This window comes from Saccopteryx leptura, chromosome 7, assembly GCF_036850995.1.
Source record: "Saccopteryx leptura isolate mSacLep1 chromosome 7, mSacLep1_pri_phased_curated, whole genome shotgun sequence".
NCBI lineage: Eukaryota > Metazoa > Chordata > Mammalia > Chiroptera > Emballonuridae > Saccopteryx > Saccopteryx leptura.
The window spans coordinates 51479648-51493636 of NC_089509.1; the positions used below are offsets into that span (position 1 = coordinate 51479648).

Here is a 13989-nt window from a genome sequence, read left to right on the forward strand (position 1 = left end):
CTTCTTGCTATCTGTTTTCTCCATTGTTAATGTAAGTGCAAAAAGACGTGGAGTACTAAAACAGGCAGTAGACCGTGCATTTGGGAGTGTTCTCAATTCAATTCACTGGAGCCTAGCATAGTGGATGCTTGCTCCTTGAGGGCAGGTTCCATGTTCTACTCCCTTTTGTATTCCCTACTGCACCCAAGGTGTCAGGCATGTACATATCAGTTCCTCAGCACAGGCTTAGATGAGTGGAGTAAATTTAAATTAATGCTAAAGACTTAGGAGGCATCCCATAGGGTGTTTAATTGTGCTGGAAATCACACTGGGGTCGCCAAAGAGGAGATATGGAATAGGAATCGAGTGCTGGGTTTTGTGACTCTCTAGAGCTGGTATGAGGACATAACCAAGAAAGGAAAAGTCCAGGGAGTCTAGTCTGCTAGAGAGCAGAGTCGAACTAGAAAAGTGGTCCTCCAGTCTGAGTACTCATCAAGATCACCTGCAAAGGCTTTATGAAGGACAGAGTGCTAGACCCTGACCCTGGAGAGTTTCTGGTTTGGGTGATCTATGATAGGGCCTGAGAATTTTCATTACTAATAGTTTCCACCCCAGGTGATGCTGAGACTGCTAATCCTAGTAGCCTGCTTTGAAGAAGAAAAGCCAACAACTATTGAATCCGATCTGGGAGAGCTGGCCCAGCTAAGGGAATCTGAACAGGCTGCTTGCTCTGTGATCTGTGCAGAAAAGGGATGATTTCAGGATTTTTGAGGACAATGCCTAGGTAATGTAACTAAGTGAACATCAGAATAGTTTTAAGGTATTCTGATCAAAGGACTGATGGCTACACTCTGTCAAGGAAAGAAGAAAATAGCTTCAAGATCTCAAATGAGAGCTCAGGTGAGCTGACAGATGAGGTGGAAGATGGAATCGACTTAGTAACACTTTCAGCTAAATTAATCTAATTTAGCAATGTAAAACCAAGTATAGATGTCTAAGCTAAATTATATATAGGTATTCCCGAACATATCCCTACACTGCAAGGAAAGTTTATGTTCCTCGGTTGACTACAAATGTCTGGGTAAATAGGGCAGGTGGAGAAAGTCCAAACAGAAAGGAAAGCCCCGTTCATCCTGGAGAAAGGATTAAGGAGAAACCATGTTTTCTCCCCACCTTTCACCCTTTCTACTCAGTTAGTGCTGTCTCCCAGGTAAATAACCTTAGATAACTTTTGAAACAGTGGAAATAGCTTCAGCAAGCAGGTATCATGGGTACATACTTCACTTTAAAGCAGTTTTGAAATGGAAGCAACTTAAAATTTAGAACTGATTTCATAGGCTTCATTGTGCTCGGCTAGTTAGGTTTCTTACATTTAAAAACTCGAGTATTTTGTTTTTTTTCGTACTTATTTGTTTCTTCTAGATGAATTTTTATAAGGAGTAATCACTTAGAACTTTGGGGGACACTGGCATTTATTTTCAGAATGTCATGGACTCAGGTGGATTTTCTTATTTGCCAACAATAGAGATATCACAATAAACTAAATTATGGTATGCCCCCCCCCCAAATGGTACATTTTGGTAACTAAATGGTCAAATGCTCATATTTAATACAAAGTAATCTTTATTAATTTGAAGCTGAAGCTGGTTTTTTATTGTATTTTTGGTGTTTTTTTTTTTTCTTTTTTGAGAAAAGCTACATAGTGATCCTTTCAAGGTAAAGCTCAGTGCATGTATGAAAAGCCACATAAAAACGACTCTGGAGACCTTGGCTGCACATCCAGCGGTCAAATATTTCAATGCTTCATTGCTCCCGTTCCCGTTACAGGTTCATGTGACAGCGCTGCAGCTATGAGTGGAATTTTAAAGAGGAAGTTTGAAGAAGTTGACGGCTCCTCGCCCTGCTCCTCCGTGCGGGAATCGGATGATGAAGTGTCCAGCAGTGAGAGTGCTGACAGTGGGGACAGCGTCAATCCATCCACCTCCAGTCATTTTCCCCGTGAGTACAAACACCACACCTGAAGCTGACTGTCTGGTTCTACAGGGAAAATAATCGCGTCATTTTGGTCATTTTTAAAACCTTCGTTATTAGGTTATTTGGGGGGTTTATTTTTGTTTGTTGGTTGGTTTGTTTTTACAAATGCTCTGAAAACAAATCATAATCAAGTAAAAGTAAACTATGTCGAAGGCAACAGTGGTTCTTTTATTTAGGTTGCTTTTGGCAGTGGATTGTTTGATTGTGTTAAACAACTGCTTCAATGAAAAAAAATGGCATTTTATTTTTATTACTTTTTGAAGTAAGCATCCTACTCTGAGAGTAGGTAAGAAAAGACAAGTTCTACCATAAAATAATTTATTGTCCTATAGCTGAAACAATATTCTGGGAGAAGAAAAAGGGATATATTTGGGAGTTGAAGGTTAGGATGAGAAAAAGCTTAGCCAGCTAGTCATTAAGACCTAAAAAAGCAGCAAAACTCTCCCAAGTGTGCAAGTGCATGCAGTGTGGATCTCTTTTCTGCTCATCCTTTTATTCTCTCATCCCCAAGAATAATATTTAAAGCACACAAAGAAGAAAGAAAAAATGTATGCTTTCTCTATGATTCTTTTTTATGCCACACTGTAACATCATCCTTTCCTGTCAGTCATGGTATTACAAGGTTTGAAAAAAATGATGAGAAAAATTTGGAAGGTAATACAATCTACAAGCTCAAGGAAACTGACTAGTAATAGCTAAATGATCTTTTTGAATTTGTTTCCAGCAGGCAGGCTGTAATATATCTTGAGATCATGACAGATAGTTAGTCTTAGTTTTGGGGTTGTTGTTTTTTTTTTCAATTAAGTAGCTGATTAGATTAATGTATGATTCATAATATAGAATTTATTGTGGAAATATGACCACCCAGAAAATCAAAAGAATTAAAAATTAATTAATTATTAAGAAATAATAAGGAGCTTAGTAAAACTATAGAACATAAAACAAATATACTAAAATCAACAGCATTTTTTTAATCAAACAAACTAATAGAAATTATTGTGAAAGGGCAATTACAACTATTTTAGCAGTAAAAATCATAAAATATTTAGGGATAAGGTTATTGTGTGATGTAGGTGATCTACAAATACATGTGCATATGTCATGATGATATCATATGATCTTATATTTTTGATTCAAAAGAAGAAATATATTTACCAAATTTGTCTTAATATTAAAAAGAAGCCATAGCCTTACCAGGCAGTGGCGCAGTGAACAGAGCATCGGACTGGGACAAGGAGGACCCAGGTTTGAAACCCCAAGGTCACTCACTGGCTTGATTGTGGGATTGTAGACATGACCCCATTATCTCTGGCTTGAGCCCAAGGTTGCTGGCTTGAGCAAGGGGTCACTTGCTCTACTATAGCCTCCCCCTCCCCCCGTCAAAGCACATATGATAAAGGATTCAATGAACAACTAAGATACTGCAACAAAGAATTGATGCTTCTCATCTCTCACTCTCTCTGTCTCTATCTGTCCTTCTCTCTGTCTCTCTCTCTGTCTCTGTCAAACATACACACACAGAGCCTTAAATGTTGAGAAGCCATTCCAGACATCAATATAGCAGAAAATTATATAATTTAACTATTTTGTACTAATTAGGTCTAGAAAAGTATAAAAAATCTCAACATGCTATATATAAGATACTGATATCTATAAAACAGAGCAGTTTAAAATAATGGGATAAGGAAGGAGTATTTAATAAATTGTTGTAATGTTAGAGTTTGAAAACGAAGTAAGTTATATACACATCTCACAACATATGCTAAAATACTTTCTAGATAAAATTGATAAATTTAAAAAATAGAAACAAAAAACAACAAAAAAGACTAACCAGGCGGTGGCGCAGTGGATGGAGCGTTGGACTGGGATGCGGAGGACCCAGGTTTGAGACCCTGAGGTCGCCAGCTTGGGCGCAGGCTCATCTGGCTTGAGCAAAAAGCTCGCCAGCTTGGACCCCAGGTCGCTGGCTCGAGCAAGGGGTTGCTCGGTCTGCTGAAGGCCCAAGGTCAGGGCACATATGAGAAAGCAATCAATGAACAACTAGGGTGTCGCAACAAGGAACTAATGATTGATGCTCCTTGTCTCTCTCTGTTCCTGTCTGTCCCTATCTATCCCTCTCTCTGATTCTCTCTCTTCCCTGTAAAAAATAAATAAATAAAATAAAAATAAAAACACAAGTCATGGGGGAAGATGCATATTTGTCAAGACATTTGTTAAAAATCATTATATGAGCTTTTAAGTAACAGAAAAAACTCACATTGTAATAACTTAACATATTTAGTAATATATAAATACCCTACAACAAAAAAGCCCAAAGTAAAAGTAAAACAAACTATATTAAAAATATATATATATCTGTAGTTAATATAGTATAGCATTATATTCTAGATAGAATATTAGAAAGCATATGTAAATTTTTAGATAAATATTATGGCACACACCCTAGAGATAATCTACATGATAGAAAATGTGATTTGAAAATATTTTTAAGCATTTGACAACAATGGTAATAATGCAGATTAAAACAATATTCATGAGTATATATTAGAATGAAATCATAAAAATTTCATCTCCGTGAAATGTGTGGTCCTTGATCCAGTGAAAAATAGTGATACGTGCTAATGGGGGTCACAGCACAAATCATAGGTACACACATTGCTATTGGTGGTAGTGAAATTTAGAAAGCACTTTGGAAATATAAGAGCCATTATATTCATATCTGTAAGTCTGTACTTCAGATAATTTATCTGAAGGGGGAAGCATCACAGATTGAAAGGAAAGATGTATAAATGAAAATGCTGCTGCTTGATGGTAGTACCAAAAAACATGGTTTGGGCTTGGGGAAGAAGAAATACCATGTGTAAGAGCATTAAGAAGTGGTAATATATACAACTAACTTATTTTCACGATACCTATGAAGGTTTTATGACAATCTGTAAAGTGCTTATAATAATGTTAAGAAATAATGTTAAGAAAAGTAGAACACAAAATTTTGCCTATACTGTCAGAAAAGTCTATGTACCCGTAAGTGCTAAGAATAATAAGATGCCCTAAAAACTGAAACTGATTTGATTTGTTAAAATATTTGAGTGGTGGATACATTTTTTATACTTATTAATTTTTATTTATGTCAATAGTCTGTGCATTCCATAACAAATACTATAAGTTTTAAATTTAAACAAAAATAGCTTTAGCTTAGATTGTGTTTACATATGCGAACAGCAGATTGAAATGGCATGATCAGCTCAGTCATGCAATACTTCAGCTAACCACTAAAGACTTATGCATTATTTTCTTTTCTTCATTGGAGAAGATAGACATATTTTATGATGTCCAAAATTTTTTAAAAATATTTTAGCTTATTATTTATTATCAGTAGGAGGTGGTAATAATTAATTTACTAAATTGCTGATCTAACTTTGTGTTACATGAAATCTGGCAGAGATTTTTCCATGGTTTTTAAAGATAATTAAGTGTCTCATTTAATTAAAAAGTGCTGTTTTCATTTAATAGTGTGCTTGGTTCATCATATTTACATTACAGAGAGAAAGGTAAAAGAAAACAAAGACTCTAAATGTAAAAATCCTACCTAAAATATTCACTGTATAAAAGTTCTGAGCATGTGAGAGGAGTAGTTAAAGGGGGTTTTTGAATCTAGAAATGTATTCAGATTATTTGCTAGTACAACAACTGATGTACAGAAAATGTTTAATTTTTTCATCTAGGTTAAAATATGTATTTACTTGCAGTGGTCTTACTGTATGAGAATCTATGGACATATACTTTTTGAAATGTTATTAAAGAATCCTTTCTTTAATATATTTTCCTGCTTTTAGAAATAAAGTTGATTACCTTAAAGACAGATTTTTAATGTCTTTTAAATTTGTGTAGCATTAGGAAATCAAACTTAGTTTCACATGGAGATTATTTAAAATATGGTTATTTAAATCTTACTCATCATGAACTCATCCTTCAAATTTAAAATATTCCATGTACTTAGTGTTTTAAAAGCACTAACATATTTTGTAACATAGCATTTTGTTGTCGTTACAAGTGTAGGAATTGATAAGATTGTTTAGAACATGTCAGTAAGCTATGGTAATAGAAAATCCCATGCTGTTCTAAACTTTCTGTGAAGATTCTCAATTTGCAGCATATCACATTATGATAATGAAGCCTTCAACATATAAATCAGGGAAGGTTTCTGCCTTTTTCCTGGACTTCTGAGGTTTGCCAGGCAACTCATATACCTAAGAGCGATCAACCAAGGTCATGTCTTTTACTTCCCTTGAGACAGAAGCAGCTGGATTCTGTTTGGGGCAGAACGCTTTGCTTCATCAAATCCCTGTCGTTCTATAGCCAATCAGCCTGTCCTCGTGTGCTGTCAAAAGCAGAGCTACAGAGAAGCTTAGAGAGGGCTGATTTTTTTTTCCTGTTCTCTCAAGGTTCTTGGCACTTTACATGAATAATGAGAAGCTGTGTGATAAAACATCCTCTCAAAAGGAACACATTATTTTTCCTGAAACAGAGTGCTCCTACAAATAAATGTATAATATTTAGGAAGTAAAAATATCAAGAGGCAAAGGTTAGCTATTCTAAATGGCACAGAAAGCAGGTAGTGGATGTATTACAAAGGGATAAGCTTTCCTCATTTAAAGACACTTTCATATTCTTCAGTTCATTTGATATCCAAAAAATGTTGTGAATTAGGAACCATTATTGGACCCATTGTATAAAAATAGAAATTAAAATTCAGATGTATTTATAATTTGCCCAGGAGCTGAGATTCTAATCCAGGTTTATATCCTTCTCTCCCTCCTTTCTTTTTTACTTCCCTCTGTTTTCTCTCTAAATACCCAGAGCATAAATATGCTACCATATCCACCCCAGTCAGGTCTTCCTCTGACTGCATAATGGGTTTTAAAATAAATAATCAATAGAAAACAGATTTTGATATGAAACTTGACTGTACTGGAAATGTGAGTGAAATATGTCTCTTTTCTACCAAGCAGTTAAGATGCCTTGAAGATTTAGATTCAGTTTCAACAAATATAGTGTATCAGTTATAGGCTCAGTGCGAGTTGCTTTCAGACAAGTCAAAATGATAAACTACAAGTAGTAAACACAACTTGAAGATAACAGTGACAGATTGTGTCTACCTAGCGTTGTGCTATTAATTTGAGAATTTACTATAGCAAAGACAAATGCAGCAACCTACCTCTGAATCAGTGAGTTTTCAATGTGTGGAGGAGTGTTCAGAGAGAAACAACACAGTTCTTTAGGGAAGTCTTTGATTGAGCAGGATGCGGGACCACATAACCCTCAAAAGCTCCTTTTCTACCCCGAGAATATGATTCTAAGAACAAGGATCAAATAGCATCTTAGGTTAGAGCCATGTCCAAGTAAGAAAAAATAAGCAAGGTCAAGACACTTCTGAAAAGCTATATTAAGAAATTCCCAAACTCTCTGAAGACCCTTGTGTTGGAAAAGAACCCATTAGCCAGGCTTTGTCAGATCAGAATGAACCAGTTGGGGATCTACTATATATCTAACACCGGACATGGACCAGTTGAATCATTAGGTGTTAAATTTCGTTTGCTGGAGATAAGGGATTTAAGGAGTTTGGATGATTATGAGTGAAGGAAGATAGATACAAGCTAGTGGTCCATTTAGAATACACTGTAAAGCGCATTGGCTGGTCCAGTAGAATTGTTTCAGATCATTTCATCTGAGAGATCCAGTAATGATAAATCAGAAAATCAACCATTGTGCCTCTCTGACCGTATTAAGATCATCTTTCAGGCTTAAATGTCTTCTCCTCTTTTTTCTAATCTCTGACTGTGAACTTCTATACTACTATAAAGTTCATACCAAGTATTTCTCTATGAAAATTTACCAGGTCTCTCATTCTGCTCACCCTCTTTGCCATTTGTTCAGAGCCTCTGGTATTTCACCAACATTCAAAAAGTTCAGCAATGATTTGCTATCACCTTTCCATCTTAGAACCCCCCAGCAAACCACGATGTCCTCAGCCATATGCTGACTCATTGAACCGTCAGTCTCATATTTCCTCAGTCACCTCTGTCTGGTTCGCTCCTGTCCTTTACCTCCACTTCACTCAGCTGCTTATATCCACAGCCTCATCCTGAACATTTTCATAAACTAGAACAGCTCTACAGTTTCTCCAGAATATCAGATTGTAATATTTCAAACTCAGGCCAGATCTTTTTTCCTTCCACGTTTCCTTCCCATACTCTTTTTTTCTTTTTTTTTACCTCATCCTCTTGTTTCCCCCAACTTAGCACCTACTTCTTATCTTTCCATATTTTTCTACCCTTCACCATTTGCTCCATTATTTCAGTCTTTTTTTTTTTGAAGGCCAGACTCTTCACCATTTTTGTCTCAAATCCTTCACTCCATACTCCTTTTTTTATTCAAAGCACCTGAAAACTTTAAACAGTTTTGGAGAAAATGATAAAACAATGTGTTTCTACACTCAGCTGCTCGTTATTGCCACACAGCGGTCCCAGCATCCTCCTCGGTGCCCACAGTTGATTTCCCTTCCAATTCGAAGTGCAGACTCCTCAAGTCACTCCACCTCCCACTCACACTCAGCACATTCTCTTGCCTTCTCATCACTGTGGCCCCCGCCTTCACATCTGCCCTCCTCTGCCTGTCCTTCCTGGCTATCTGTAAAGCAGGACACTCAAAATGAATTTGAAAGGAATTGAGTGTAAGCTCATCCAAGGCAGGAATTGGTCCTTCAATGCTTAGCATTGAGTAAGCACTTAATTGGTATTTGTATTAATAAAGCGATGAATGAATGAACACTTATAAGCACTCAGTGTGTGGCTTTCACTGAACCAGTACTAGGAGCTGGAAACAGAAAAGTAAATGAGACATGATCCAGGTTCTGTAGAAACTCATAGCCTAAGATGTTTTAACACTTCTCCAACACTTACTGTATTCTGTTCTACATTTGCACACACCGCTGACCTTTTCTGGACTTAGACTGGTCTGGTTCAATTACTGTTAAATACTTGATAAATAACACTTAGCTATGTAATAGATTGTCCATTTTTTAGTACAACTAAACCATATTAAGTCAGAAAAAAAGATGCATTTATTTTAGGACTTCATAATGGCGTGAACATTAATGGAAATAAATACCAATTTACACGCTAACTCTCATTTATCATTGTGATATATCAGGATTCTGATGTATTGGTTATTGTATTTAAATACATGTAATGTGAACTGTGTTTTAAATCGGGTCCTGCTATAATTATGTGTTCCTAACATGTTCCTTTGGGGTTTCATTTGCTTATATACTGCTTTCCCAGGAAGAAACATCACTGTTTAATTGGATGCCGTGCAACTATTTATGCAGTAGCTGTATAACACACTTGAGGGAATCCAGGTTGCCTTCACCTCCACCACCCTTTGAATCAGCTAGGGAAAAAGGCATTACCAAGTCAGATCACTAACATTATGTACGGACAGTTCATTTAGTTGTCATTTGGTTTGGTTTAAATTCAGGATCTTGACCTCAGAATTAGCCTTTCTAAAATGGGCTTATTAGAGTTACGTCCTTTTTTCAGCCTGCTTATATATTTTGTTAAAGTTCTTTTTGTCTTCTTATGTATTTGCTCCTTCTCCCACAGTTATGTGTTACATAAATGTGTCGCTTCTGTTCGCTTCTCTCCCTTTGTTTCGTCCCACCCAAGTGCATACACTCGGCCCTGGGCCCTGCGGCCGGGGCCTTCCAGCTGCTCCCCGCTTCCTCTCGCTGGAGTCTTGGGCTCTTCTCCACGCAGCAGCGTATGGGATCCCATCGCTTTCCTACTTAAATGTGAGGATGGGCACCTCTAGAGATGAATAAGAATAGGTACTGGGTGCTCCATCTGTACTTTCTCATTTTTATTCATATTTTAAAAAGAGCAGTAAATATAGCAAAATATTAATATCCATTAAATATGGGTAATAAGTGCATGTTTTGCCTAAAGGTGTGATATGTTTATAATTTCTCACAAGTTTTACATAGCTTTCACTTGAGATCAAAGTCAGTGTCTCCCCAGCATCCCCACCCCATTATTTTCTTTCACTGTACATACCGTGATTTTATAGTATATTTGTACATTTTTCTGTATCTGTTTTGTTTACCACAGTATTTCTAAGAGAAAGCCAGAAGAAGCCTGTAGCACATTAAAACCCCCCAGGCCAATTTCGGTCATTAAGGAGAACACAATTTAATGTATTCATTCAGAGCCTGCATCTTGTCCACAATATTAGCCAAGTGACATTGTCAAATGTTTTCCTTAAATCTTTTCCCACAAATTCATTACGTAAGTTCTAAAATGTGGGGAGCCATTGCTTTTCCAGTATTAGCTCTAGGCTGCACAGTGACATTTAGAAAAAAATCAGCATTGGAAATGACTTCCTGTGCTTATAAAATACAGTGTACAGCAAATCCCACATGACCGTCTTCCCCTCAGTGGTGTCAAAATAGTATATTGTTTCTTTAGCTGATTACCAGTGAAGTGTTTAGGAGTCTTTGTAAAAGGAAAGTATTTAGGTTGGCTATGGTTTTTCTTTCCCTAGTGCGTCAGCTGAATTTCTGAGAAAGGGACTCCACTGCAAATTCAGTTTGTAATAACTGAAAAAGCCATAAGCAAGGAGCCAGAAGATCCTCAATCTAGTTTTAGTAGCTCTGACCATGGTTGAATCATTTAACTTGTTTCTTCATTTGGAAAACATGAAGATAGATACTATAATTTACATAAGATTCAGGTAATTCTTCCCTCAAAACATAAGATGCCTCTGGTAGCCCTTGCTGAGTTATTTATAGTATTATATATCCCAATCCCTTTGGGGATAATTCCTTTGAGGTGACTATTAAAAATCCATATATAGGTGGCCTATCTCATTCTCTAGTAGTTAAAAATGTGATATCTGGACTCAAATTCTCATCAAAGATTGTCAATTCAGAGGCAAGCAATATAATATCTCTGACGTTTGGCTTCCTCATCTAATGATTTGAAAAAAAACTATCAACATTACAAGTTTAATGTTGGCTTTAAAAAGTGAACATAGGCAAAATGTTTTACATTATACCGTATTTCCCCAAATATAAGATGCACCCCTTTACAAAAAGTTTGGGGTTTAAAAACTGGGTGCATCTTATACAGTGGTTGTAGATTTTTTTACTTGCATTTCCTGATTTTTTGCACTTGATGAGGAACTGTATGAATTTTATGATGAATAAAACTTGAGTTCAATAACTTTATGTAATACATTCATTTTAAAATTTCAGGCCTCAAAATTAAGTGTGCGACTTATAAATGGAAGCATCTAAAAATGGGGAAATACAGTACTTACTATTTAGTAAATGCCCCAAAATGTTAGGGAAGATGGTGATGATGTTTCCAATAAAGGCCAACACAAATTTTATTTATAATTATTTTGAAAAACTACCTCTAAAGGGAGTAAGTCTATTTTTGGAAAAATGAGAGAGAAGTCTGGAAAAGATCTAAATTAGGAATAAAAATTTAAATATCTTCAGATCTAAGCCAGTCAGAACTGTGAGAAAGCAGCCAGGTGTATGAGAGAAGGGCATGGTGGATCTAGAGTATACTTCCCAAAGGTAATAGAAATAAAAGAAGCCTATCTCATCCAGTGCAATCCTTCTGGAGTCTATCTTTAATTTACCAAATACATCTTTTTTATTCCCAGTCTAAGTAGTGGAACATTATTCAGGGAACAATCTGAGATTCACGCACAGTTGTTATGGAAGTAAAAATTCCAGAGCATTTCTAAAATATCATAAAGGTTCAGAATAATAATCATAGCAATAATAACTGTCATTTATTAACTTTCATTAAACAGTCCATCCTAGGTAGTGCACTTACATGTAACACATTATCTCACTTAGCACAAGCTAGGAAGCGTCTCATGCTGCTTTTAAATAGCTGCCCAGAATCACAAAGCTAATGAGTTATGGGACCAGCTTTTGATCTTTATGTCAGTCTGACTCTGGATCCTGTATTTTTATAATAATATATTGTTTACCGTAATTATTGTTAAAAAGGCATTCTCAGCCTTTCTCACTCTAGCATCACTTTTCAGACTTCTAAAAACATCTCCTAACAGTTTGCATCCAATTCAGAAAATATAGGAAAGTCTACTGCAAAATGATAAAATAACACATAGATTCCATTTTAAATGAGAGAAGCTTGATAAATATTGTATGAAATGGCTTGGGTTCAAAGTGAGTTAGCTGTTCTTGCTTACTAACTCTTTCATGCATATAGCTTTTTGTATTGAAGTCATAAACTTTTGTATTCAAATGGTATGGATGATAGTCAAAACTTGGTCCTCTTAGATTTTTTTCCTGAGCTGAACCACTTAGTGTTTTTCTGAGTAGTAGCTTCTCGTTAGAGGGAAAGGAGCAGGAAAGAAGAAATGCCGACGTTGTTCTAACTGCGGAGGTAAGACTAGGCGCGTGGCACCTCTCAGTCAGGCTCACATCCGCGGGAAGTCCTTCGGAGCTGCAGAGAAGGGTTGTCTTGGCAGCAGCCTCCCCTTTGACTGGCCACATCGGGCTTTAAAAATATCCATGGGCTCATTAGCATCGGCCATTTGCAGAGAAGCTCTCTTGTAGACAAACTTAATGGAAACATGTGAGAGCTTTTATGAGTGCACTTCAAGATAAGATTTATGGGAAGTAGTTACAGCAAGTATTTGATGTCTTTTGGACTTATTCTCCTGACTCTAGACATTATCAGAACATCAATAAAGTGTGACTTTTTATGTAAATACTGGGACAAAGAAGTAAATATTGGCACAGGTATTTATGGAAGTTTTTTTAAAAGATTTATCAAGAACGACTTACTAGAAGAAATAGATAGTAAGTTGAAGCTTGAAAAGTCTAAGAGAAGGAGGGAGAGGGGGTGGGGAGAGAAGATAATGCAATCGATCGGACAAAAATTATATACTTATATACTCAGAACATGGGATTAGAAAAGGAAAGACGGTAGCAAACAGGAAAAGCATTGCAGGGTGGAGACCTGCCCTGGGCTCCAGCAGAGAGCAAGCTAGTGGTAAGTAAAAATTCCCATTATAAAACTAATTGCTACTGTTTCAGTTAACAGCTCTTACTGTTTCTAGTTAAGACTTAGAATCTATTGCAATCTCAAAAAAACGGTGGGTTTTCTTTAAAATGGTAAAAAAAAAAAAAAAAAAAAGTAAGATTTTTTTTAGCCTGACCAGGCAGTGGTGCAGTGGATAGAGCATCAGACTGGGATGCAGAGGACCCAGGTTCGAAACCCTGAGGTTGCTGGCTTGAGCGTGGGCTCATCCAGCTTGAGTGTGAGATCGCTGGCTTGAGCATGGAATCATAGACATGACCCCATGGTTGCTGGCTTGAGCCGAAAAGCCTGCTGGCTTGAAGCCCAAGCTTGCTGGCTTGAGCACGGGGTCACTTGCTCTTCTGTAGTCCCCCCCCCCCCCCATCAAGGCTCATATGAGAAAGCAATCAGAGAACAACTAAGGAAACAAAGGAGCCACGACAAAGAATTGATGCTTCTCATCTCTCTTCTTTCGTGTCTGCATTCTTAGGAAATGAGAATTATTTTTTATCCTAACTTTACAGATGAAACTGGATTTCTGAGAAGGTTACTGACTTTTCCAGGGTCCTGTATGTAGCGGAATCAGGTTCAAACCCTGGTCAGTCTCACTCTAGTGTTTGAACTCTTAACCATACCTTTCTGTGGAAGCCTTGAGGGATTGCTCAATGAAACTTTCTTTTCCTTCTTTGAAATGTAGTTTTTAATTTAGGCTTGACTGTAGTACTTGCAGAAGTCTATGTGGGTATAATATCATCTTCTAAGTATAAAATCAAATCAAGGTCAAATGATTTAATTAAAGTCTTCATTGTAGAGCTTTTATCTGTACTGCATAAAGAGTAAAACCATTTGT

The 13989-nt window shown here is 36.7% G+C and overlaps 1 protein-coding gene across 5 annotated transcripts in view; it reads left to right on the forward strand.

Moving 5' to 3' along the window:
- Positions 1 to 13989, forward strand: part of CSRNP3 (cysteine and serine rich nuclear protein 3) — a 229432-nt gene that overhangs the window by 140076 nt on the left and 75367 nt on the right. For all 5 annotated transcript variants that reach the window (XM_066345074.1, XM_066345073.1, XM_066345076.1 and 2 more), the window contains one exon: positions 1807 to 1977. In XM_066345074.1, the coding sequence (XP_066201171.1) occupies positions 1807 to 1977 (171 nt within the window). The remainder of the gene's footprint in view (positions 1 to 1806; positions 1978 to 13989) is intronic.